Source organism: Pyrus communis, chromosome 12 (assembly GCF_041283825.1).
Source record: "Pyrus communis isolate YQ-2024b chromosome 12, ASM4128382v1, whole genome shotgun sequence".
In the NCBI taxonomy this organism is placed as follows: Eukaryota; Viridiplantae; Streptophyta; class Magnoliopsida; order Rosales; family Rosaceae; genus Pyrus; species Pyrus communis.
The window spans coordinates 6412409-6439805 of record NC_142576.1 but is presented as its reverse complement, the minus strand read 5'-3'; the positions used below and the strand labels follow the sequence as shown (position 1 = coordinate 6439805).

General features: G+C 38.7%; 3 protein-coding genes across 4 annotated transcripts; all 3 read left to right on the top strand.

Moving 5' to 3' along the window:
• Nucleotides 1–3996: 3996 nt before the first annotated feature.
• Nucleotides 3997–5471, top strand: LOC137744111 (uncharacterized). Its single transcript, XM_068483979.2, has 3 exons — nt 3997–4154; nt 4285–4428; nt 5105–5471. Exons 1-3 carry the CDS (start codon nt 4120–4122, stop codon nt 5298–5300), a joined length of 375 nt encoding a protein of 124 aa, XP_068340080.2. The 5' UTR covers nt 3997–4119; the 3' UTR covers nt 5301–5471.
• An 11386-nt stretch (nt 5472–16857) lies between these two features.
• Nucleotides 16858–20804, top strand: LOC137744110 (E3 ubiquitin-protein ligase APD2). Of its 2 annotated transcripts, none has more exons than XM_088681573.1 (10): nt 16858–17281; nt 17373–17479; nt 17585–17710; nt 17826–17919; nt 18450–18524; nt 18614–18696; nt 19412–19558; nt 19658–19730; nt 19814–20153; nt 20420–20804. In XM_088681573.1, exons 1-10 carry the CDS (start codon nt 16927–16929, stop codon nt 20493–20495), a joined length of 1476 nt encoding a protein of 491 aa, XP_088537699.1. In that variant the 5' UTR covers nt 16858–16926; the 3' UTR covers nt 20496–20804. The 2 variants fall into 2 exon arrangements, with proteins under 2 accessions (XP_088537699.1, XP_068340079.2); XM_068483978.2 differs by having other exon boundaries at nt 17373–17483; nt 17589–17710.
• Nucleotides 20805–24668: 3864 nt separating this feature from the next.
• LOC137744109 (putative pyridoxal 5'-phosphate synthase subunit PDX1) lies at nt 24669–25839 on the top strand. Its single transcript, XM_068483977.2, has one exon. It carries the CDS (start codon nt 24755–24757, stop codon nt 25682–25684), a length of 930 nt encoding a protein of 309 aa, XP_068340078.1. The 5' UTR covers nt 24669–24754; the 3' UTR covers nt 25685–25839.
• The last annotated feature ends 1558 nt before the right edge of the window (nt 25840–27397 follow it).

The window sequence follows — 27397 nt, the reverse complement described above, 5'->3', positions numbered from 1 at the left end:
CAAGATTAGTTTCAAAATCTATGCATCCAAATCATCAAAATCTCAAAATAAAATACTTCCAGAAGATACTAGAATAAAAAACCAAAAAAACAAAAAACAAAAATTCTCAATCGTTCTCTTAAAAGAAAAAAATATACTAAAAAATCTAGGGAACAATACGAAGAAGAAGAGGGGAGACAGAATTATGAAGAAGTAGGAGAGAGAGATGGATGAGAAAGAGCAGAGAGAGAGAGAGAGAGAGAGAGAGAGAGGGAGAAAGAAGAGGAAAAAAAAACGAGAAGTACCGAATAAAAAAGAGGAGGAAGAGAAAAAGAGAGACAACAAAATAGAGAGTTACTAAGTCCACCTCAATGTCTTATCACTCCACCTACCTTATATTTACATCTATCATAACAAAAGAAAAAGAGTGCTATTAAGCTTACCTCATTTTCTTATCTTCCCACCCCACTTATTTTGTCACCCAATATTAAAAGTAAAAACAATGAGATATTATCTCTACACCCACCTTTATTCCTAAAATAATCTTAATATTTTAAATTCCTAACAATAAATAAAAGATAAAATAACAATTATTTATTTTTTTGTTTGTTTAATCTGCTCATGATTTGTGGAAAAAATCATGAATTGGGCCTAGTACTCCTTATCAATGGAAATTTTTTTGGTGATACCAATGGAAAACTTGAGATCTCATTTTGTATCCCAGTTGGAGAAGGTTGTCGTGGGTTAGATTTGGACGAGAGAAGATGTCGCGTGCACGGTGTATGGAACAGGCGACACGTTCCAGTCGAGTTGCGCATATGTAGGAGTGGCACGGGTCGCCTCTTCCCGGATCTGCAAAAGACTGGCCTGCAAATAACTGGTTCGTGGGTTCGTAGTGAGTGTTTTAGCCGTGAGTTTTATCTTCACATGAAAGAAGTGGAGCGAGGATCACCAATACTAAAGCAGTGGTTGTCCCGATGGATATGGAAGAAGAAGAGGAAAAAGAATGGAAGGGATGTAGGGGACGATCTGGGCTTGATTCTAATAGTGTTCTTCCTCCTTTTTTTTTTTATATATATTGAAATTGAATTTTTTTAGGTCTTACTTTGTCAAAATCCTTTTTTTTTTAGGTCCTTCAAAGTCATTTTGCAAGAGGATAAATTTATAAACAAAATATTTAATTTGGAGTGGGTGAAGAAATAAGATATCGGAGTGGAAGTAGAAAGGCAACACTTCCAAAAAAAAAAGAACCACATAAACTCTATCCCCACCCGCCATTATTTTCAAAATAACCCTTGCTTTTAAAAAATAATTATAATTTAAAGAACAATTATCATTAAACAAAATTGTTCCAAAACACCAAATACGTACGATCGGGGTTCTAATTGTGGAGGTGGAGAGGTTTATGATATTTAGCAGAGGAGACGAGCATGTCGTAGAACAAGATCGTGGGCAACAACGGCTCTAACATTGTTCAGAATCAGTTGGAATTGTCGACTAGGAAGCTTACCAATCTTTTGCCGAGAAGAGTATATTGCTGTTACAGTTCATAAACAAATTTGGCATTTCAGTTACAGTTCTAATAATTCCTACTGAGACAGAAATGTTGAGCATCGCAGGTGGGAGAGTTTGGAACTTCTATAAATTAATATAACGAACTGCTTTTTTTGTCACTGTAAGTTTGAAAGTAAACGTTTAAATGTTCTTCAAAAGCAAGTAAATAGATCCAAAACATATAAAATGCAGTTAATCCTGTTGTGGACCAAGCTAATTATGTTCTGAGCCTTATGAGATTTACTATAAAATAAAAGGAAAACTAAAGAAAATGACTTGAAAACTTTGAGTTTTAACGATAAGGACAAAATAAAGGGTAAAGTGAATAGTATCATTATTGACTTTTTAGTGTAAAAATGTGATTTTTCGTTAAAGTGAACAGTACCGCAAGTTTTTCGTTAAAACTCCCAATAATAAAAAGGGAAAAAGTTTATGAAATATCATAAACCTCTCCACCTCCACAATTAGAACCCGGATCGTATTTGGTGTTTTGGAACAATTTTGTTTAATGATAATTGTCTTTAGATTATAATATTTTTTAAAGCAAGGGTTATTTTGGAAATAATGGTGGGTGGGGATAGAGTTTATGTGGGTTTTTTTTTATTTTTTATGACGGGTGTAAATATAAGGTGGGTGAAGAGATAATAAAACATTGGTGTGTGTATAACATCACTAAAAAAATAAAAAGATAGAAATTCATCTTCAAACATAAAGCTAAATTATAAATGTAAAGACAATTAAAAAAACCGTAACAACAACCGTTACATGAATAAGTTTTGTCCCTTTTATGAAATAAATAAAAAACTTTGTCCCTCTCCGAAATATAGTTTTATAATCCAACATTATGAGTTATTTCTCCATTACTAGTATACTAAATCTTATTATATTTATATTGGCAGGATACGAAGAACATGTGATTTTTATATGCTTCTACCATCCCCTTATTATTTTAGTTTTCCTTGTTGGATTTAGGTGTCAACCTGAGTCCAAATCTTCGTCAGATTCTGTTTGTGAGGATCCTGGAGATTCATAAATCGTATTTATTCATCATACATCGTGCGATCAGAAATCATTTTAAATATTTTTATTTAAAAATAAACATAAACAGTACTTGACAAAAACTAACTACACGATGTACGATAAGCGGACACGATTCACATATATCTAAGATCCTCACCAAAGGGATCCGTAGAGGATCTTGTTGGTGTCAACCTCTCCATTATATGCATTTCTTTCAATTTTATATTGAAACTCTCTGGATACAGCTTATACGTAATCGGACGGATCTGTCTCTCTCGAAAACTTCATGTTTTGTTGAAAGCGATGAAATGGTAATCCAATTCACAATGCTCTATATTCTTTTGATAAATCTGTTATGCATTTCCAAATGTTGGCATTTTGAACAAGGTCTCAGGTCTTGAATTCCCAAATATGTTTTTCGTATTTCGATGAGGGCAGTGATTTCAACGCACCATTTTCTACTTTATACACACTTTTCTTAGTTATAGTCTTCAATTCATCTTTGATTTTGTTCACTACAATGACTAGATGAAAAGAGGAGTGTACATTAAGTGAAAAAATGTTGCTTAAATCATTTCACTTTGATAATTCTATACAATAACGCTTGAGGCCTTTAGAAGTACCGTTTTAGATCGAATAAGAAACAGTTTTATCACAAATAATTCATGAGATAACATAAATTTTGACAAAATTATGACGGAATAACCATATTGATTTGCGACACTCATTTCAAGGACTACATTGATCGATTTTTAATTTCAAGAACCAATCTTAATATGGTGGGTCAATTTCAAAAAACATTTGTGATAAAACTCAATGAAAATAAGATTTTCTTCACACGTCAATATTGTCTAGAGAATAACCAGTATTTTTATATGATTACATAAAATTTCCAACATAGCATGCAGCCTATATTTTGCATTGAGGACATCATATATGTCGCTTCTTCTTATAATTTGAGACGAGTTCGGCTGTAACGTATGATTAAGGCTTGGTTTGGTACTGAGGTGATTCTGAAAAAAGCTGGTATCAAAAAAAGTTGGGAGCTGTTTTTGTGTTTGGTAAACATTCAGCTTCAGCTTTTTTTCACAGTTTTGGGTGAAAAAAAGCCAAAAACAAGAAGCTGCAAAACCCAGCTTTGAAAAACTAGTTTTTTTTTCACATCTGTTTTACATAAAAGTTTACCAAACACTATAATACTGTTTTTTTTTTTTTCAAAAACACTTTTACAAAAAAGTTTACCAAACACTCTGCTGCTTTATTTCACAGCTGTTTATTATCACAGTACAGCAGAAGCAGCTTTTTTTCAAAGCACAGCAATACCAAACCAGCCCAAAGTTCATACACCAAAGTCTCTTCCTAAGAATTTTTTCATAAATTGCTTGTCCCATTTTTTCTTCTCTTCGGATAAAATTTCATAAACTTTGGGCCACAGATTTTGGCACTCAATTATTACAACATGACAATTTCGTACTGTATGGACAATAACATCCTTGTCATAAACTGTTTTCTTTACAAGATGAATGGTTTTTCTGAAAATTTCCATTTCTCAACAAATTTCGAACAATGGAGACTCAGAGCTCTGGCGAGCAATCTGTCAGGTTTTATTCTCACTGAGCTAATTTGTTATATAGTTATAGTACGAGACGAAGATTATGCAAATGTTTGCATGCCGGAATTATATTTCTAAGGTTTCGCAGGCCCATAATTAGCTGCCTCCAATTTGTGCAGGTCTGTCGCAGCGGGAGGCAACTCCGGATCCCGCATCAGCAAAGCATTTTGCCGGTGCGGCGAAGGATGGAAGTGTGTCATCACTAGGACTGAGGGACCTGATGCCGGCAAGGCCTTCTTCAGCTGTGCTGGAAAACTACACACGTATGTCAATCAGCACAAGGATAAACTAATCGAAGTTGTTTAGAAATGGCAACGTGATATCATTTCAATATACCAACGTTATAGTCCGATTTTTACATTCTCTCTTTCATTTAATTTGAAGATTGTTTAGTCATTTATATGGGTCGAATAAATTGTTTAGTCATTTATATGGGTCGAAGAAATTGATGATTATGATAACAAGTAACATCTATATAATAAACCATCAATTTGTTTAATTTTATAAATAATTAAACGGTCTCCAAATCGAATAATTTTATATATATATATATATATATAATATTTACATAATAGTTCTAGTTATGAAGTTTGTATAACCATGAGTTGATGATTCAGTAATAAATGACGGATTGCGAGGCTTCCTTCAAATTTAGGTCTTAGGTTTGAAACCTGTTGCTAGTGTTGTCCCCTTTTTGCCTTTGTGAATTTTCTCTGCCTCCGGAATTAGTGGATAATCGTGGCTTACCACCAGTTGTCCTCTTTTTTATTAAAAAAAGATAGAGTTATGAAGTTTGTACTGTGTAATCATGTTACGTCGTCACTGAAAGATAAATGATTTTTTATATGTAACAAGAGGCAAGTAATGTCCGTAGATACGTGTATCAATGGTCACGACGATGCATATGGACTGATAATGCCTAATTCGATCTTTTGACAGCTATGAAGACGGGACAGTGACAAAGGAGGCCACGACGGTGAACGAGGAGGTAGAGAAAATTGGTGCAAACGGAGCCTACTGCGAGTGTGGTGAAGGTTGGAAATGTGTCATCTCCAAGGTTGAACCTGAAGGTCCTGATGCTGGCAAGAGCTCCTTCGAATGTGCTGGTAGTTGCAGCTGTGTAACCGATGGTTAAAGCCTAAGGGGCGCATCAAGAAATTAAGTGCACATGTAAAGGGTTAAACCCTAAATCACATGCATGAGCATGGTCGATTCTGTATGTGTTTTGTGTGTTTGCTGAAGCGTTGAAATCAATAAACCATGCTGTAATATATTGGATAAAAGCTGTTCATTTTTCATCACCAAATTCACTTGTTGTACAAGAAAATAAAAATAATTGAAGGTGAGAAATACAACAAGGCTTCAAGCCTTTGAACCGTCTATTTTTCATCACCGAATCCGCATCGAACTTCAGCAACCCGAACTTATTTTGTAAGTCTCGATTCATAGATCATCTATGCGAAAACGCAACTCAATCCGAAACCAATTTCTCATCTAATTGTCAAGATAAAATTTCAATGTTTCTGTTGATCCTAAAAACTACCGAGCCTATGTGGCGCACATGCCAAGTAATTAGTAAACTAACTACGTAATTCGGTTGTGTGCGGGGCGTGCCAACTCGTCAGCCAAGCTCGACCGAGGAGTAAAATGTGTTGATGTGGCGTTGGGCGCGTTGCTGACTTCTTGATCTTGGACTGCGACCGAGGAAGGAACACGTCTCGGCCTTCGGGTTCTAGAGCCTGAAGACAAGGTTGCTAGTTTTGCAAAGTTCAATATCAGATTCGGCTTTCAATGTGCTGAATGTAGTAACTTGGTAACACCTCACTTCGCCGAGAAGGCTGATGAGATGACCTCTCCCAATAAGAACTCGAAAATCCTTGTCGACCGAGACTTGGATAGATAATCAGTCGGCTGAGAAGCAGTGCTGTTTATCCAAACTGAAGGTGCCCCTTGATTGGCTGATTCTACGGCTCCAATGCTGTTTATCCAAACTAAAGATGTCGCTGGTTGCCTTTATAGTGATGTTTATCCAAACTGAAGATGTGTCGGCGGGAAAAAGAAAATAAAAATCTCAAGGTTGTTGAGAAATTTCGCGTAGAGCGAGAGCTTGCGCAAAGCAGTTTTGTGTGTTGAATTGGAGGGGTCTTCTCGTTGCCACTGCCTCTGTATTTATAGGGACGTGCTAACTTGATCCTTGAATATTGCATGAGATTTTTGGCGTGGATCAGACTCAACTAAATGCATGGAGTTATCATGCAATTACCCAACCAATTTAAAATCTCCATCATTATCTCATTTTTCTCCTTATTTTGTCCATCATTATCCAAGTATTTGATGATCTCCACGTGCTGGAACGAAGGCACGCAAATAATTAGCATGCAAGTTTATCTCTTAGCCATGCATTTAAAACCGAAGCATCACGGCAATCCACTCATCTTTCCACCAAATCTGACCAGGTGCAATCATGCACTATCAAAATGTTCAAACTTGATCCCATCTTTTCCATCCTTTCCAAGCCCACGAGTTCCAACCTGATGCAATTTGTCCGACTAGATTCTTGGCATCCTGCTAAAGATATTCAAGTGTGCTCTTTATTCCATCATCACTTTATAATTTTTATACATGCATGCATAATAACCTTCTGCCGTCTAAGTGAACTCCAAATTCATTTGTTTACTAATTATCACCATCCTTTAAATGAATAATAATCAATTTTGTAGCATACCACTTGAATCTGTCAGTCAAGCAAACTGATCCCACCCACACATTCACACGCCAAACATCCAAAATCAACTTGAATTGTGCTACCGTGTTTCCTGCTTGGAGATACATATCTCATCTTAATTATCATTAAAAGATAATTATGATAAAAATCATAATATTATCCTTCAATAATAACCAAATGATCTTTACTCTTCGATCCGACGGTTGTGAGCTATGTTTACTCAACGGCCTTGATCTCATGTGCCACATCCCGGCTCGGGGACGGATCACTTCCCGGGCCCACTCCACCACCGTAGCACGATATTATCCGCTTTGGGCTTACCATTCCCTCATGGTTTTGTTTTAGGGAACTCACGACAACTTCCCAGTGGGTCACCCATCATGGGATTGCTCAAGCCCCCTTCTCGCTTAACTTCAGAGTTCCTACGGAACCCGAAGCCAGTGAGCTCCCAAAAGGCCTCGTGCTAGGTAGGGATGAGAATATATATTTAAGGATCACTCCCCTGGGCGATGTGGGATGTCACAATCCACCCCCCTTAGGGGCCCGACGTCCTCGTCGGCACACACGCGACCAGGGTTAGGCTCTGATACCAATTTGTCACATCCCGGCTCGGGACGGATCACTTCCCACGCCCGACTCCACTACTGTAGCACGATATTGTCCGCTTTGGGCTTACCATTCCCTCACGGTTTTGTTTTTGGGAACTCACGAGCAACTTCCCAGGGTCACCCATCATGGGATTGTTCTAGCCTCCTTCTCGCTTAACTTCGGAGTTCCTACGAAACCCGAAGCCAGTGAGCTCCCAAAAGGCCTCGTGCTAAGTAGGGATGAGAATATACATTTAAGGATCACTCCCCTGGGTGATGTGGGATATTACAATCCACCCCCCTTAGGGGCCCGACGTCCTCGTCGGCACACTCACGACCAGGGTTAGGCTCTGATACCAAATTGTCACATCCCGGCCCAGGGACGGATCACTTCCCGGGCCCGCTCCACCACCGTAGCACGATATTGTCCGCTTTTGGCTTACCATTCCCTCACGGTTTTGTTTTAGGGAACTCACGACAACTTCCCAGTAGGTCACCCATCATGGGATTGCTCAAGCCCCCTTCTCGCTTAACTTCGGAGTTCCTACGAAACCCGAAGCCAGTGAGCTCCCAAAAGGCCTCGTGCTAGGTAGGGATGGGAATATATATTTAAAAATCACTCCCCTGGGCGATGTGGGATGTCACATCATGGGCCGATGATGGAATTTTGGGTCCAAATAGTTTCTTATAACATATTGTTCGTCAATTTCTTTGGACTCAATTAGATACCTTAAATACTTCCGATTTAGTTAATATTTTGAATGATCTATGAGGTGCAACTATATATATGTATAACATACACCAACACTAGTTCAAGCAAGGAATGACATTTTCTCAACGTGTTCGGTGTTTTTTTTTTTTTTTTTTTTTGGTCTAAAGAATAGCTTGGTGTATTTGTATCAAAGTGTCAACATTGCATACAATCTAAAACTTTTACATTTAGGTTCTCAAAGGCATAATATGTATACCAATCACTTCTTATACTTTGAGACGGATCTTCGAAGAGTGTACCATCCTTTCTTGCATATTGTGACGACCTTCCCTCCTTGTGTGATGGACACCCTCTTCATTTTCTTGCTCTTTTGCTTAACCTGCTCCTTCAGTTCGCCCATCTAATTCGAAAGAAGTACTGAATGAGATCGAAGGGAAAGTATGCAATCTTTTTCTTCCAAAGTATGATACTAATCGCAGCACTTTGAGAACATATATATAGCTTGCTTCTTGCCACCTTAACCATTCTAAATTTAGCTAACCGAGTTTTCTTAAAAATAGTTGACATGGGAAATTAGTTGATGTTCTGGATGGTTGGGTTGTGTTGGGTTGTTTATTGGTTGGGGTGATTCGTGACTGCTTTGCATAAGTGTCATTGATTAAAAAAGCTAATATTATTGTGCAAGGCAAGAGATTTGGAGTTATGCCTTTACATTTCGTCGTGGGTGCAAACTCCGTCAACTCTCTAATCTAACATTTAATCATTAATGCTATCGTCTTATCAAAAAAAATAAGAATTTTAAAACGCAATTAGTGTTAAGAAATAAATTGCCCTTGCCTTGCCTTTAGTTTTATATAAAGAGTTTCTTTCTCCTTGTGAGAAAAAGATTGAATAAAACAGAGGACTGCGTCACAACAGGAATTATACCTTGGAGATTTTCATTTTTCGAGTTACGAATCCTAATTATGAATAAAATTTTTTGGCATTGTTATTATTAAGATTTTTTTTTTCCGGTTTGAATATCCTTTGTTATGCAGAATGCACTAAATTTTATTTAGATGCCTTAATTGAGTTGATCTGATGCAAGTAAAAAGTAGAAGCCATACTTAAATTTGTTGGAAATTATATATTATAGTATACAATATTGTAATATATAATTTTAATAATTGAATGAAAAATAGTGTTAATCATATGTCTTAGAAAGGTTATGTTATTTAGGTGTATTCCCTTGTCAAATGATGTATATTTATAGATGAAAAATTATATCTCTTTAACAATAAGTACTTGGGTTATATATATATATACCCATGAAACCATTATCATTAAGAATAGAAAATTAGAGTTAATTTTCACTCTTGAGAAATAGGGTTTCCCCACTTTGTTTCTCTCATTATTTGTGACAGCCCGTCCCGAGAAATTTAAAAACGTATGCGTGAAAAGACGATTTTGCCCCTAGCGTTATTTTACGTTGTGTGTGTGTGTGTTTGGTTCTTTGTTGGCATGTTTTGGGCCACACACCATAACATGCACCCACACCCTTTCCCTTACCCTGTACCCCTCTGTCCCGAGTCCCCATTCCTCCCATTTCCCTTGGAAACGTACGGACCACACCCAAATCCCATTAAACCTTAACAGATCATGGAATCCAAGCACATATTCGAGCTCGTGAGGCTTGTAGGAATCCAACCATACCCATTTCAGGTAAGAACACCTTCGTTTTCACGTTGAACTCACAATACCCGATTTCGGGTACTGTTGATTATGATTGGTTAGTTGCATTTATATGTGTACGTATTGGTGCTGTGGACACACAGGTAAGTGCCAGGTAAGTGTTATTCATGTTTACATTCAGTAGTGATTCAAGATGCTTAGAGAGCTCATAACCTGCACCCCCGGTGTTAGTGCTCCCGCCCAGAGTTGGGCACAATCCTTCACGTGATGTTCACCTCCCGCACCACACGCTCAGCTTGGATCCAAGTTAGGTGCACAGTCCTGTCGTACAGACCACTTTAGGTGGTTCTGACTCGTAGGTGACCCGCGATTATTCGTTCAGCCTTCACGTGATCGTAGCACTAGAGCGTATATATGTATTACATCCAGGCTTGTCGTACAGACCACTTTAGGTGGTTCCGACTCGTGTGCAGGTTCAGCTAGTGAGATTGAGATTTGAGCTCTAGATTCAGCCGTACAGGTCACGTTAGGTGACTCTGGTTGCCAGATGATATGTTATTGATATGATTCATACCTGAGCACTTGCATTTCATTCTGAGGTTTTGGCATGGCATATTCTTGAGCATGATTGGCATATACACATATACGTATATCTATTTTCTGGGAAGTATACAGGTTTTACGGCGAGGGGTTAGAACGTATTTTATAAATGGTTTTCGAAAAGCTTTGTTTTTGCCCACTCACGCTTTTGTTTTGCGCCCCTCCAGGTTCTAGTTGAGTAGTAGGTTCGGTGGTTTCCCAGAGGGCTTCCCGGCATTTCTGACAGACATTCACAAGCGTAGGATCACCTTCGGGTGTACTGTTGTCGCATCATTTTCATTTGGACTGCTTTAGGCTTATACTCTGAACTTGTGTCACACTTACGCTAGCACTTGTTTCTTTTACGTTTTGTATGCTAGTTTCTATTATTCGTACTATTTACATTATTATTCTATAAGCTTCCGCATTGTGCACATGGCTACGTCACTTCCGCGTGACGGCCAGCACGCCCTGATCTAGGTCGGGGTGTGTCATTATTCGTTTGTCAAATTCTGAGTCATGTCTTAAGAGTACGGAATATATGAAGTTTGTCAGAGTTCGAAGATTGAAGTGCTTTGACTTTGAATTATAGATTGTTGAATCCTGGGAGACGAACGCCTACCAAACTATAAGTACAAGAGTAGGGGCGAAATTCTATCTTTAGGACATTGCATTATACAAGCTTCAATATCTAAGTTTGTTAGTATTTTTAACTTTCTCTCTACTTGTCTATATTAATCTCATATATAATTGATGTTGTGAATTTCTTTATGATTATTATTATCGGAATTCTTGTGTTATTTCTATATTTTCTATTATGCTCCAACAAATTTGGGCTTAGCTTCTTGCAATATACCATGAATTCCTAGTTGTAGATGCAATGCAATTAGGGCTTATGTGATTGTCCACCGATTTTCATAGAACTTATTGGGTTTTTACTTGTTTAAATTTTCGCCATAGAATGTTACATGTAAGGATACTTTTGGTGCAACCATATGACATGGCCATTGAATAATTTCAGTTTTTTTTTTGTATGTTTTCAATTTATTATTTCCATGTGTTTAATTTCATGCTTAATTTAGTTTCCAATTGAACTCAAAATCTCATATCTATTCTCTTCTCAATTAGAATTTGTTTCAATTTAATTAGTAAGATTTCTAGAATTAATTCAATTTATGTGGGACAATATCCGTGCTTATTTGCTATACTATCATCTAATTCGTATACTTGCAAGACTTAATGAGGTTAATTTTGGTTGTATAAATTTCACAACAATGATACATGTTATCCTACAAGGTTCGTATACTGCATCGTAGAAATGATGCACTGAGCAAATCAAAACTTGAATAAGCTGTGAAACTCATGTGAGTAGTAAGTACACAAACAATGGTTCACAATATAGGGCAAGGCTCTACAATATTAGTATGACTACTGATCTAGGTATAGAAAATATTTTGGTAAATTTGGGTGTGCCAACTTGTGACATCCCACATCACCCAGAGGAGTGATCCTTATATGTATATTCCCATCCCTACCTAGCACGAGGCCTTTTGGGAGCTCACTGGCTTCGGGTTCCGTAGGAACTCCGAAGTTAAGCGAGAAGGGGGCTAGAGCAATCCCATGATGGGTGACCCACTGGGAAGTTGCTCGTGAGTTCCCAAAAACAAAACCGTGAGGGAATGGTAAGCCCAAAGCGGACAATATCGTGCTACGGTGGTGGAGCGGGCCCGGGAAGTAGTCCCGCCCGGGCCGGGATGTGACAAATTGGTATCAGAGCCAATCCCTGGCCGGAAGTGTGTCGACGAGGACGTCGGGCCCCTAAGAGGGGTGGATTGTGACATCCCACATCACCCAGGGGAGTGATCCTTATATGTATATTCCCATCCCTACCTAGCACGAGGTCTTTTGGGACTCACTGGCTTCGGGTTCCGTAGGAACTCCGAAGTTAAGCGAGAAGGGGGCTAGAGGAATCCCATGATGGGTGACCCACTGGGAAGTTGCTCGTGAGTTCCCAAAAACAAAACCGTGAGGGAATGGTAAGCCCAAAGCGGACAATATCGTGCTACGGTGGTGGTGTGGGCCCGGGAAGTGGTCCGCCCCGGGCCAGGATGTGACACAACTCGCAACCTAGCTCGATTAGGAGAGTAGAATGGAAGTGGTGGTGCTGTCGAATGCGGTGCTGACTTCTGCACTGAAGCAATCACTACCAAGGAAAGAACACGTCTCGACTTTGGGTTCTAGAACCTGAACACAAGATTTGGGTATTCACTTAATCTTGTTACGTATAGGTCATTTTCTTCTAGTATTCAAGGCTCTTTATTTTGGAGTGTACATGATACTTGAGCTGTGAAAAAAAAGGGATCTTATCAACTTGTTCCGACCTAGGATAATAAGCTCATGAGTTTAGTCTTACTTTACTGTCAAGAAACAAAAGCAAGACTTTCATCTCCAAGTTTAACTCAGACGTAGCTCACTTCTTTTTGGGTGTGAAATAGTGTCAAACCAAAATACCCAACAAGCATTAGAAGATCCCCTTTAAGATCAAACAATTCCATCGAATTGAGTATGATATTGGATGTCTTACTATACCAGGAATATCAATGAACCAGATTATTGAAATTGCTCAGGATACCCTTTTTTAGCTTCTAGAATCTATTTCTTAGTTTAAGATCCCTCTTACTAACTGGAATCAAAGAATTTGTAGATCAATTCCCCTCCAGGATAGAAACTTCTTGTTCAAAGGGCGAATCCATCAAACTTAATCAACCATTAAGGAGTAATCCTAATGTGTGTGGATTTGGTTAGGGAGATGTGGAAATAGTACTTCAAGATCCATTAATCACTGCAAAGTTTAATAATTGGTTTGGTTTTCGTTGTGCCGAACAAGGAGTAATTGGGGAACATCTCACTTTACTTCACCGAAGCTGATGAGATAACCTATTGAGAGTCTGAAATGCAAGAAGAGAGAATTCTTCGTTTGCCGACACTGGAATAGATAACCAACCAATCAGTTGCAATGCTTTTCACTTATCTAAACTAAAGGTGTCATCGGTTAACATGGTGTTATTCACTTGTCGTCACTAAAGATGTGTTAACAGGAGAGTTAGGATAGTTAATATTTTTCTCAAAAAATGTGATAAGGGTTTCACGTAAAATAAGGATTTTCACGTATAGCGCTTTAAGTTGTTTGTTGAGTTGAAGGTGCCTTCCTCGGTTGCAAATCCTCTTGTATTTATTTATTTATTTATTTAATTTTTTTAAACAAATAATATTATTTATACTAAAAAAATATAAATATAACTTCTCAATAGGCTAGCAATGAAACGATATTATAGAATCTAAGCCTTAGACACGTAACCGTCTTTTGATGGTAGGCCAAAACCATCTGCCATCAGGCGATAATACCAAAAAATTCCAAATTGGATAATGATAAACCAAATGGTTGATGCTGTGGCCAAATGATAATGGTCGCCAAATCGTATCACAACAACCATCTTTATCCTCCCAATGGTCAAACCAAAAACTCTCTCTTGATCACCTTTGCAGCACGTGGCCAATAAGAATTCCTCATCATCAATTCATTTAGTCAGCCTCTTTCATTGGACCAGTACCAATGACCTACAAAATCTCATCAAATCATCAATCCACGATCTATGTCCATTTATTTAACGGCCTCGATTGTACAAACATATATTTAATATTGGGTACAAACAATAGAATAAGGATTCTCGTTGAATTCTCTTTGTGAGAATTTTTGAGATTTTCTAATAACATCCGTTTATCGTATATTATGCGGTAAAAAATTATTTTAAATTATTTTATTTAAATTGAATATAAACAATATCTAACAAAAACTAACCACTTGACATACGATAGATGTGATTGAAGGATCCCCGATATTCTCATAAAGAGGTTGGCTCCTCCTGGCAAACAAGAGTACGAGAATCGATTGAACTCTAGGCTTTGGTATGATTCAATAATGCAAACGTACAAGATTTCCATGTGCAACACAAAACATTTTGACAAGGATTGTCTGCAGCATTATTGCTCTTCCAACGTTGGCGTTTTAAAACCCATTAAATTATAAATTTTCATATGTGAGAGCAATTAAGATGGATCGAGTACACTTTTACATATGACTCAATTCAATAACACAACGATATGTGTATTATATGTGAAATGATATTGTGTTACTAAACCGATATGCTACTTTAATTAAATATCGGATTCATCTATTTCCTTCTCCTTATATGCATGCTACGAATGGTACATATTCTCAGTAGAACAACAAATGCTTGCTACGAAATTGTATCATTCAAGAGCCATAAATTGAAACGCACCACATCAAATTAACAAGTGATACTGAACAATGAAACTATGGGAGGTTTTCAACCCTAGGACCTGCTACAAACTAAGACTCTAATATCATGTTACACAAATTACTGCGTCTTAAAAGTATAAGTTGTTATGGAATGAGCCAATTGAAAAGGACACGGCATCCATGAATTTGGTGTCTTGTCCTCCGAGCTATATCTTGAGGTTGGTTCGGATTCTATACCACCCTCTTTTCCAAACGCCGATGATCTTCCATCCTTGTTGCTCAAAGAAGGACCGAAGGTCTCGACTCCTTTCCCTCATTTGTTATGTCGCTCTCCCATACACAAAATTGCGAGTTTCAAATCGAATCGATTTAAATGGAAAATCTCTTTGCTCTCCTTAATTTTGATTTCGCATTAATTCGCCGATGGCTATATATGTGTATGGTAGAATTTTCCTTGCTCTATGACTATTTTTAATTAAACTTGTAAATGTCACAATCACCACGAATAAATTTGGTTGTTTGGTTAGGCGGCTTGGAGAATGGAGGCTTTTATTTTTAACTATGTTTGGTGAGACTTTTTTTGAACCACTAATAGAAATACCCCTTTTTTGGCAAAGTATTTTACCGTGTTTCTGGATTGTGATTTCCATATGCGTCTAACCATCCCAAAGAATATTCATAAAACTACTTAACGAGTTAGCTTCGACGGTAAAATGCTCACTCTTCTACTTACCAAAAAAGTTCATCCTTAACATTTTTACTTTCCAATTTTCTACATGCAATACTAATAGGAAAAGGATCCTCATCGGATCCTTTTTCCTGAGGATCCTAGGGATCCCATGATTGTGATCGTTTATCATACATCGTGCGGTCAGTTTTCATTAGGTATTATTTATATTTAATTTTAAAATTCAAATTTTGAAATAATTTCTGACCACACGATGCACGATGAACGATCACGATCACAAGATCCTTAGGAAAAGGATCCGGCGAGGATCTTTTTCCATATTAATACCTAGTCCAGTAAAAAAGATCATGTATACTTGCTCTTTGTATTTTGTTGGTCTTTGCCCTGGAATGATATTTCCAGTTTACAAAAGAAAAATGAAAAAAATCCAGTAAAAAAAATCTAGAAAATCTCATAAAATTCATAAACATAATCTCGTAATATTCACACAATTAATTGCTATAATTACCAATGAGGGTTAGTTCCCTTGGTAAGGGCGTACTTGTGGTTAAACACCAATCCAAGTTCGATCTCCGTTACCAGCAATTCTTGTCTGTAAATTCCTACATGACTATATAACGATGGCAGCTGGCAGTTAGGTGTCAAGCATCAATTTTTCTAGCTTAAAGTTATGGGCATGCCCTGAAACTGGTGGTGAGAGAAATCAATCCCCCCTAAACTTTTAATGGAGCACAATGTAACAATTCAATTATTATCCACAAAATTTTTTCATTTTCTTGAATTTTACTCGTAGCCTAAGCAAAATAATGAAAACGCTCTACTTCAATTCTCTACTGCCGTCACTCAGTATTACAGTATGGTAGTATTCCTCTTCGTTTAGAAGTGAGAGGTCTTAGGTTCGAATCTCATGAATGGCAAAATCAATACCAAATTAAGTTGCCCATTGTGTGGCTTAACTAAACTCCCCCTCCCTTGTAGTGTAAAAATATCGGTACACTAAAAAAAAAAAATTTCTCTATTGGCGAGACTAGACCAAGGAGAGATTTTTCAATATGACTGGTATACGAGGTAGTACACCACGTGTTACTATACAAATGGTGAGATTTGTGTGTTAAAAAGTTAATAACTTAAAAGATAAAATTTCTCATCACTTACATAAAAACATGTGGTGTACCACTCGTGTTTCCGTCATAATAAAAAATTTCTTTCAGATCAAGTTAGCAAGTAAAGTACCATTGGTCCATTTGGCGCCAGCTGATTGGCTAGCAGGAAGCGCCAGAAAAATAACCGTCACTCTTCTCAGCTACCAGTCCATCGGAGAAGAAGCGACTGCTTGGTGAGCGGATCGGTTACTCACCCGACCATCCTCCCCTCCGTGGACCTTCTTCCTCAGACATCTACAGGTGCGTTACCTTTCCCCCTAAATTAGGGTTAGGGTTTCTGAAATTAATTTCCCCCAAATATCCCCTCTTTTTGCAATGGAAGAACATCCATCGTCTTCCTCCTCCTCCTCATCTTCTTCTTCTTCTGCTGCCGCTTCGACCAGTAGGGACACTTCTGGCGGTGCTGCTGCTTCGACCAGTAGGGACACTTCGGGCGGCGCTGCTGCTGCCGCTACGACTTCGTCTTCGAGCGCTTCGCAGGTGCGGGAGGAGGAGGACGATGACAATCAGTACCAGCAACACACGCATTTCCGGCATCCGGAGCTGGAGCAAAACCACGAAATCGGCACTTCGTACGGCGGAAATGTGCCGGCGTTCGATGAGGTGTCGACGGTGATTACGGATGAATCGTGGTCCTGCATTGTCGTCCTCCTCACCTTCTGGTTCTTCGGTTTGTATCCAATTTTCAGATTATATTTTGAATTTTTTATGGTAATTAATTATTTGATTATCCATAATTTGATTGTAATTGGATGTTTCAGTGTCGATGACTTTGATTTTGGGAGTTTACGGGTCTTCGAGTTTAGAGCTTGGCCCTAATAGCTCAATTCTTCTGCAACCTAACCCATTTTTTGTGCAGTCTATAAAGGTAGGTTTTTGCTCTAATTTTACCATTTTCCATTTTTTTACTAATATGCCTGCTTTCTTGTGCTGTTTAGTAATCTGGGTTGGTTTTTTGTTTGGTCTTTGTTAGGTAGAAGAGCTGAATATATCAAGTTCTGGGCCTGTACTATATGGTTTCTACAGTACTCCACCTCTTGATACTGCTACCACTTGGTCCGAAACACATACTGTCTCGGTTCCAGCCGATTCTCATACGGCAAGTTTGCATTCTGTTGAATGTTGTTTTTTGTTTTATTGCCAGAAATTTTTGAATTTTTTGAAGCTGTGGTAGTTGTTGATGAGGATGATAATTCGTTGTGCTTCTTCTTCAGGAATGGATATATTACCTAAATGCGGGGTCTCAAATGAGTATTTCATACAGCGTGAACTCTCCGAGCTTCTCTATTTTTCTTATTATTGCTCAAGGTATATAACCTACATTTCCTTTTCTTTCCTACTCAAAATTCTCTTCATTTTAAGAAATATCCATGCTAGTTAGTAGTTAGTAGCTACCATTTATAAATACTTTTACAGCAATGAAAGTTTAATATCTTTCTTCATGTTTTGTGAGTAAGCGTGAGTATGTTTTGATAAGATTAGTGTAACGGGCTGCTGAGGAAATTGGATTACCAGTTGTTTAATTTGCTGATTGCTGCTATTGCAGTGATTGACCCTTCACTCAAATTCATAGTATATACACCTAGAATCACTGTTATATAGAGAGCAAGCCACATAAGTGAGCCAAGAGTGCAGAGCAACTTGTTAATTGAAGTCTTAATTGGTCACTTACCAGAGCAAGTCTTCTTGCTACATTTCTCCGATTTCTTTTTCTGTGGTCTGGTGTCTTTGCATTATTTATAAAAATAAAAATCATCTGCAGTTGCTCATGCATTTTTTTTTAACTAATGGCAAAGTTTATTCAACCTCCATAGCATTCTGAAGCTAGCGCATTGCAGGTAAAGAAGGCCTTGCTCAGTGGCTCGAAGAACCGACATATCCTAATACTTCTTTATCATGGAACCTCATTCATGGTGAGACAAAGTGTGGAATATGATCTTATTGTCTTCTCAACACAAGTACTATTACTACTATACTAATGTCAGTAATTACTTCCTCTCAGGAAGTGGTATGATTGAGCAGGACCTATCAAAGTCTTCTGCCTACTATGTTTCTGTGGGTAACTTGAACGCAGAGGATGTGGAGGTAATTGTGGAACATGTAGAATAAACTATAACCTTGGAATTTAAATATCTTTCGTACTTTTTCTTTTATTGTATTCTGGTCTGTACTCTTCCGATTAAAAAGATATATTGGGGCATGGTACTTATGAGATTAACTGTTATTCAGAATCAAATAATTAATACAATCTTTGTTACTGCAATCATGGGCTGTTACAGTGATTATTGACATTAACTGCAGCATACTGCTAAAGTAAGCATCAGGTTGAGTGAGAGTAAGAATGCAAAACCTTTTTTTGCGCTAGACAAACATCCTGATGTGTTGGCCTTGAGAGTGTCCCTCATAAGGGTCTCTATTTTCCCCTTTTCCTAATGCTTTTATATCTTACATTAAAGAATATTGTTGTTGAACCATGGCAAGTGGCCCAGTGGAAATGCAGTAGAATTCCAAGTCAGGTTTGCTCCCTGGTTTTGGGTTCGGGGCACAAAGCTGGCAAAAACATGGATGATTCCCTGGTTGAAATTTTTGGGAGGACGTGTGCCATTTGACTATGGCTAGGGGTGGGCCGAAATGCCTTTAGCCTTTCTGGGCCCCACTGGCGATTAGTCCTACCTCATGGAATATGGGATATCTCATGCTTCGTCCAAAAAGAAAAAAAAAAAAAGGAATATTGTTGCTGTTCTGTCGTTAATTTTTACTCATTACACTATTCACTTGGGTTCATCTTTACATTGAACAGGTACAATTAAACATCACAGTGAATGCTTTATTGTACAATACAAATTCGGCTTATTACAAATGTACTTTCACGGATGAATCCTGTACTTTGAAAATTTTGTTTCCGGAGGGAAATGCAGCTGTGTTGACCATTCCTGGTCCAGAGCAGGTAAGACTAATCTAGTGGATTGTCAAATAAATGTTACCCCGGAAACTTGAATTCAGTAGATTGTTACTCTTTCGTCTTACATTTTTTTGGTTTCCTCAGGATACACCTTCTGCAAACCAGTATGTCAAACTATCATATGGACCAAGATGGGTCACATATATTGTTGGTATAGGTAGGCTCATTCTCTTTTTTCTTCGCATAATGAAACCTTTGTCTGTCAATCTCTACCGTATTTAATTTTTTTAGCCTGTGTAGGTGGGATGACTGTGCTCATGTTCTTGGCCTTCAACTTCTTAAACAAATGCCAAGGTACCAATGAAGATGGAATAAGAGTTCGACATGATGAGTTCAGATCTGAGAGAGCCCCATTGCTTTCCTACAAAGATGATGATCAATCAAGTTGGGGCTCATCTTATGATTCTGCCTCAAATGATGAGGGGGATCTTGAAGACTTTCTGGCAGGAGAAGGGAAGTCGTCAAGAGATGGTGAAAGTAATAATACTCGTCGTCTTTGTGCAATCTGCTTTGATGCTCCTAGGGACTGCTTTTTCCTTCCCTGTGGGCATTGTGTGGCTTGTTTTGAGTGTGCAACAAGGTATTTTTCTCTACCGTTTCTGACTTTGTATAGTCGTATCTAACTGCAAAGTTCCTCTGCGCTGTACCCTGCAACAAGTCCACAAACTAGTTATGACAGTTGACAAGGCCATTTGCCTATTAGGCCATCAAAAGTTCTGATTTCTTCAGGGCTCATCCAATGAGCTTCTAGAATACTAGTAAACTGTGTTCCATGCATCATATTTGTCCTGTTTATCTGTTCCAGATCCAATTTAATGATTGATTACATTTTTCAAAATTTCACAGGATAGCAGAGGCAGCTGCTACTTGTCCAATTTGTCGGAGGAACATAAAGAAGGTGAGGAAGATCTTTACAGTTTAGTAATACAAACCTCCTTGTAACACTGGTATGCGCTATTCTTTACTACCCGTCAATATAACTGATCAGAGCTCAGCTGGTTACCTAGGTAGTTTCTAAGTGTGGATTGGCCGTGCCTTGTCGCTTTACAACGGCTTTCCCTTATGTATTATTGTTTCCGGGTATAGAAAGCCTCAATACACCTAAATAGGATAAAGAATTCAAAGGTCTCGATTCTTTTCTTTCCCCACATTGTAGGTTGGGTTAAGGTACTCGATTTTCTGTTGCAATCTTCAATGATATTAATGTTGGTGATGCATATTGTTTGTTCAACTCCCTTTTCAGAATGCTTTGCAAATTCATGCATCATATTTGTGTGATTGAGCTCAATTAGTCACGAGGACTTGTTAATTGAAGAAAGAGAACTGGTTGTAAAACCGGTTTCATGAATCTTACCAATATTTTCTTCTCTTTTTTTTGGTTGGTAATTAATGAATCTCACCAATATTGCTCCTTCCTAGCTAGTAGTCAAAACAATGGAGAATGTGGACAACGTAGGGTCAGTCAGCCCAGTTGATCCGAACAATGTTGCGTGTCTCTTTGTAGCTGAGTTTGATCTCCCATTGTATATATAGGGCTTGGACAGTTGATCAGATTAATGTGCTCGCGTTTTGTATGATCCAACCTTGATCCTCTCTCATAAATTAGAACTAGAGCAGTCTTCTTAAACAAAACCACAAGCAACATGAGCATCTTACTTTCCTTCTCATTATATGTGCCCTAGGGTCGATTGTGAGAAATTTTTTAATGTTCCGCGAATAGGGCTCGGTAAATCAAGTGTCATAATTCGTTTGGTTGATTTTTTTTTTTTTTTTTTTTTTTTTTTTTTTTATAAGTTTCCAACCAATTGTATTATGAGACTTGATATACCTAACTGTGTTCCAGCACACTAAAAAATCTCTCGTGGATTGGGAGGAAAGGTAATCCTCCAAGTCTACCAAACACTAGATTGTCAAATTTGGTAAACCAGTTAGAAGTATCCAAGATAAAATAATGGAATGGGTTTAAGACACTTTGAAGTGATGAAATCGTGCAAGCAAAGGGGCTTAAAGTGGGACAAAGATTTGCTCGTCTTTGTCTCTCTGTCCTGGTGAGACGGTCCAATAAACGTAGTCCTCCAAAAATGCCCCTCCCAAAAATCCCAACAGAAAAAACTCTCTTTCTATGAGAGACCTTCTCTCCTCTGTGAGAGTTTTCTTTCCCCCTTAGGTGAGGGTCTTCATCTTACCTACTTTCTTAGGCGCCGACTCTGGCTTCGGCTGAAGTTGGTTGCCTCTTTTCCTTTGCTTCTTCTGTTTTCTTCTCTTCTCCCCTTCTCTGCTGTGTTCTTCTCTTCTCTTCTCTTTTCTTTTCTTCTACTACTTCCTCCTCCTATTTTGTTTCTCAATTTGTTTTCTGTCTCTTACCCCGTTGGTATGCCTCGTTCTTGTTCATCCTTGGTTCGATTTTCAACCATGTTTCTTGTTGAGATTGTGTGTAGAGCTCTGGTGGCTTGGGTATTTCCAACACCACCACTTTCTCGTTGCTATCTGCCTTTTTCGGCAGTGTTGTTTGTGGGTCTTCACGGACTTCATCTTGATAGTTGGCTTCTTTGTCTTTGTTGCTGGCTATCTTTACTCTATGGTTGTGCTTGTGGAGCAGATCGGAATTGGATGGTGCATTTGATGAGGTGTTGCTTGGTTATGGGTGAGGATTGGAGCAAGTCGGAATTCTCTGCGGTGGCGAAAGCAATGGATCTTTCTAGTTGTTGTCTGTTGTGTTTTGACTTTTTGGGCGGCTTTGTTTGTTGGGCCCTTTTGTTTTTCTATTTGTGTTTGGCCCTTTTGCTTGTTTACAAGTTAGTTTTGGGTCTGTGGGTTGTTCCTTTGTTTGTGTTGCTTTTTGGTGTTTAATAAAAAGCTTGCTTTCCAAAAAAAAAAATTCCCAACAGAAAAAGATAACATTTTATACGAGTTTAGGAGGCCAAGTTGAAGACGCCTTTCTTCTTTTCCCTACTTAAACATTTAGTGTGTGTGAGGGTAGAAAATGTGGTGAAAAGAAGTGGTCAAAAGAAATGATCAATCGCATTGTCTAGTGCCATTTTCATCATCTTTTTGGACTTGTTTAAGACAAGTGGGGTTGTATCATGTATGGTAGAATGAGGTTGAGACAGAAAATTGCAATTTTTGTTCTTTCTGTTTTGAATTCTTACATCACATGTACTTACTTGAAACGAAAGAAGTTATAAATAAGAGAAGTAGTAATAAGAGAGATAATCAGTAGAAATGAAATCACCTCCCCAATCGATCTAAAGTGTTGATTTTCAGGTCTTGAAATTATAAGTAAGAGCTACTGTTTGGACCTGATTTTATACTATCGGCTCGTGCAATCAAGATCGTTGATGAACATAGCTCTCAACCGTTGGATGACAAAATAGTTAAGAAAATTATTATCGAAGGATATATTATGGTTTTAATCATGATTTATCTTTTAATAATATATCAATTTATCTAGACTGAATATGATCAATTTATTTGGAAATGGGTTTCTCTGCATGGGATAATATTGAAGAAGAATGGTTATATAATAACCAATGGTCAAAAAAAGAATTGCAATTCTCTAGTCGGCACATGCATACACGTGGAGGGCGGGAGATGTGATCAAGTTGAATTTTTTGGTAATGCATGATTGCACTTGGACAGACTTGGTGGAAAGATTAAGAGTTGATTGACGCGATGCCTCGGTTGAAATGCATGGCTGGGAGATAAACTTGCTTGCTAATTGTTTGCATGCCTTGGTTCCAACACAAGAGGTCATCAAATACTTGGATTAGGATTGCTTTGCACGAAATAAGGAGATAATGATGGAGATTTTAAATTGGTTGGATAATTGCATGATAACTCCATGCATTTAGTTGAGTCTGATCCACGCCAAACATCAAACGCAATACTCAAGGATTAAGTCAGCACGTCCTTATAAATATAGAGGCAGTGGCAACGAGAGAGGCCCCCTCCAATTCAACACATAAACTGCCTTGCGCAAACCCTCGCTCTACGCGAAACCTCTCAACAACCTTGAGATTTTTATTTTCTTTTTCCTCCAACACATCTTCAGTTTTGATAAACAGCAATGTGAAGGTAACCAGCGACATCTTCAGTTTGGATAAACAACACTGGAACTATAGAATCAGCCGACTAAGGAACACCTTCAGTTTGGATAAACAGCACTGCTTTGAGGCCGACTGGTTACCTATCCAAGTCTCGGTCAACAAAGATTTTCGAGTCTTTGTTGGTAGAGGTCATCTCATCAGCCTTCTCGACGAAGTGAGGTGTTATCATGTTATTACATTCGACACATTAAAAGACGAATTTGATATTAAACTTCACAGAACTAGCAGCCTTGTCTTTAGGCTCTAGAACCCGAATGCCAAGATGTGTTCCTTCCTCGACCGCAGTCACAAGATCAAGAAGTCAGCAGCGCGCCCAATGCCACATCAACATAGTTTACTCCCCGGTCGAGCTTGGCACTGCACATAAGTGAATGACGTAATTAGCTTATTAATTGCTCAGCATGCGCGTCACGTAAACTTGATAGTTTTTAAGATCAACAACTACATATCTTTTTTATTCTGAATATGTTAGTTTAAGCACGAAAAATCAAGAATCATAATTTTATGAGTTTTTCCTATCTCAAAAAAATGGATTACTGTGGCAAAATTAATAACTGATTTCCTTTTAATAATAAAATGTACGTGTATACAAAATTCTATAGGAAATATAACTATTAATCGAAAAATAAACAAATCCTAAGATTTGAGGCTGCGCGGTGGGTCTTTACATTTTTATCACCAATGACTGGAATCCTACTTCCCACGTGGCAAATCGATTCGGCACATTAAATTACGTGGCCAACACACTAACAAACTCCCAAGTGGGCTTCTCCACGTGACCCAGTCTCCCTTCCTACCCTGTCAACCGTCCGATCAACATACTTCACACCATCAGCATAGGAATCCGAAACAAAAATGAAATCCAACGGTCATCATTATTCACACTCCCCAACCCCACTGTATCAACCCACGCGATTCCACCTCGCGTGGTACCCACCTCCTTTTTCTCAGAACCATCCAAACGCCACCCTATATAAACACCCCCAATCCTTTCCCCTCCCAAAACCCTCGCCAGTCGCCACCCCATTTCCTCGCCCCCTCTCTCTCTAGAACCTTCATTTTTCTCTCTCTAGATATGGCGGGTTCAGGAGTGGTGGCGGTGTATGGAAACGGCGCTATCGCCGAGAGTAAGCAGTCGCCTTTCTCCGTCAAAGTGGGTCTCGCCCAAATGCTCCGCGGCGGTGTGATTATGGACGTCGTCAACGCCGAGCAGGCCCGGGTCGCGGAGGAGGCCGGCGCATGCGCCGTCATGGCCCTGGAGCGTGTTCCCGCCGACATCCGCGCCCAAGGCGGCGTCGCCCGGATGTCCGACCCGCAACTCATCAAAGAAATCAAGCAGGCTGTGACAATCCCCGTCATGGCTAAGGCCCGAATCGGGCACTTCGTCGAGGCCCAAATCCTCGAAGCCATCGGCGTCGATTACGTCGACGAGAGCGAGGTTCTAACCCTCGCCGACGAGGAGCACCACATCAACAAGCACAATTTCCGGGTGCCCTTCGTCTGCGGCTGCCGGAACCTCGGCGAGGCCCTCCGCCGTGTCCGGGAGGGCGCGGCGATGATCCGGACGAAAGGCGAGGCCGGCACGGGAAACATCATCGAGGCGGTGCGGCACGTGCGGTCCGTGATGGGGGACATTAGGGTTTTGCGGAACATGGACGATGACGAGGTATTCACCTTCGCAAAAAAGATCGCGGCGCCGTACGATCTGGTGATGCAGACGAAGCAGCTTGGGAGGCTTCCGGTGGTGCACTTCGCCGCGGGAGGAGTGGCGACGCCGGCTGACGCGGCGCTGATGATGCAGCTGGGGTGCGACGGGGTGTTCGTCGGATCGGGCGTGTTCAAGAGCGGTGACCCGGCGAAGCGGGCGAGAGCGATTGTGCAGGCGGTGACGCACTACCGGGACCCCGATGTGTTGGCGGAGGTGAGCTGCGGGTTGGGGGAGGCGATGGTGGGGTTGAACTTGAAGGATGCGAAGGTGGAGAGGTTTGCGAATCGGTCTGAGTGAATGGAGTTAAGGGACTGTTTGGATGGTTTTAGTGGGTTTTCTACATATAAAAACTTTAAGATTATGTGGTGGGTTGGGTTGGGTTTGTTTTTTTTGTTGTTGGATGTAGCATTGATTTTGTTTGCTTAATAATGGATTAAATTATGTTTTCTGCTTTTGGCTGATTTATTTTTTCTTTTTCCTGCACTGCATGCATTTTTTATTTAGGAATTGTACGGAAATACTTTTAAAATGACTAAAAAAATATTTGACACATTTGCTTTCGTGTTTCAAAAGCACTTGTGATTCTTGGATGATGCATTAGATATGTGGTTCTGGCAGAAAGTATTTTAAATGTTTTTTTTTAAAAAATTCGTTTAGATGAAATTTTAATAAGGATTAATTTTAAAAATATTTTTATTAAAAATATTTTAAAAGCATTTTTAATCAAACCGTTATTACTGTGATTTTCTTCCCCAAGTGGTGAATTGGGCTGGAGTGTTTGACTCCCAATTCTATATGCAGGATAAGGTTCGGGTTTGAGTTTGGATCATCGGCCCCAGTTTGAGTTTTGAGTTTGGGTCAACGGCCCAGTTCGAGTTCTGAGAAGTTTCGACAGCCGTGGTGTTACTAATTAGATGGATAATTTGAAGTTCGAGTCCTGAGAAGTTTCAATAGCCGTGGTGTTACCAAATAGATGGAAATTCCAAGTTCGAGTTCTGAGAAGTTATAACAGCCGTGGCCCGTGGTGGAACTAATTAGATGGATAATTTCATGTGTTGGTTTGACTGTCACATTAAAAAATTCCTCAAAAATTTAGTCTTGAAAATCAGAATTTTAGTTACGAGAATTCTTCACTAATTGGTTTTGGACTTCAAGAATTCAATTGGAGAAGGGGAAAAGACAAACGAATGCAAAGTAATAAGTAATTTATAAAATATTGCGTTTGAAATGTTTTTCTTATTATAATTCTATGTTATAGAACAAGAAACAGAAGATAAAGAGAAATTATTTTCCTTTCGTAAACAATGGCGGAGCTAGGAATTTTTTATTAGATGGGCTAACTTAAAATTTTTAATTTTTATAAATAAAAAAACTTGATACCGTACTTTTCTTTGTATTAGTTAGCTTAAAAAAATTCACAAGGTGAGCCAAAAAAATTTGTAATTAAATAAATACGTGTTAAAATTCAAACAAATCCAAACTTGTACATGTACAAGAAGCGATGAAAAAAAGGATGTAAGAAAAAGATATGACATGTAAACTGTATTATATAATTTTATACGGTTAAATCTAAAAAATTTGGATTAATGACTAAATATATGATGGGTTACATTCGAAAATCAATCAAAATTACATGTAAAATTTTATTTTTCACCGGAAGCTACCTGGGCTACAACCCAGGACAAGCCTTAACCTGGCTCCGCCAGTGCCCGTAAAAGGAAATATGGATGAAAGTATGGAAGATTGTTGTGCAAGGCATGTAAGTGGTACACATAAAAAAGACATACCCTAAAGAACATAAGTTGCGAAAAGGAGAATTCTAACTTAGATACAAAATGCTGCACATAACCTAACCTAATTCACGTTTGCAAGTATAGACATTACATACAATGCTTGACCTTAACAAAAAAATACGTTAGTTTTTGGCTTTATTTTCCTATTGGCTTTATTACCTTTTAACTTCTTGAAAGTCAACTCGAGTCTCGCTTAATTCTTGAAATTCAACTTTTT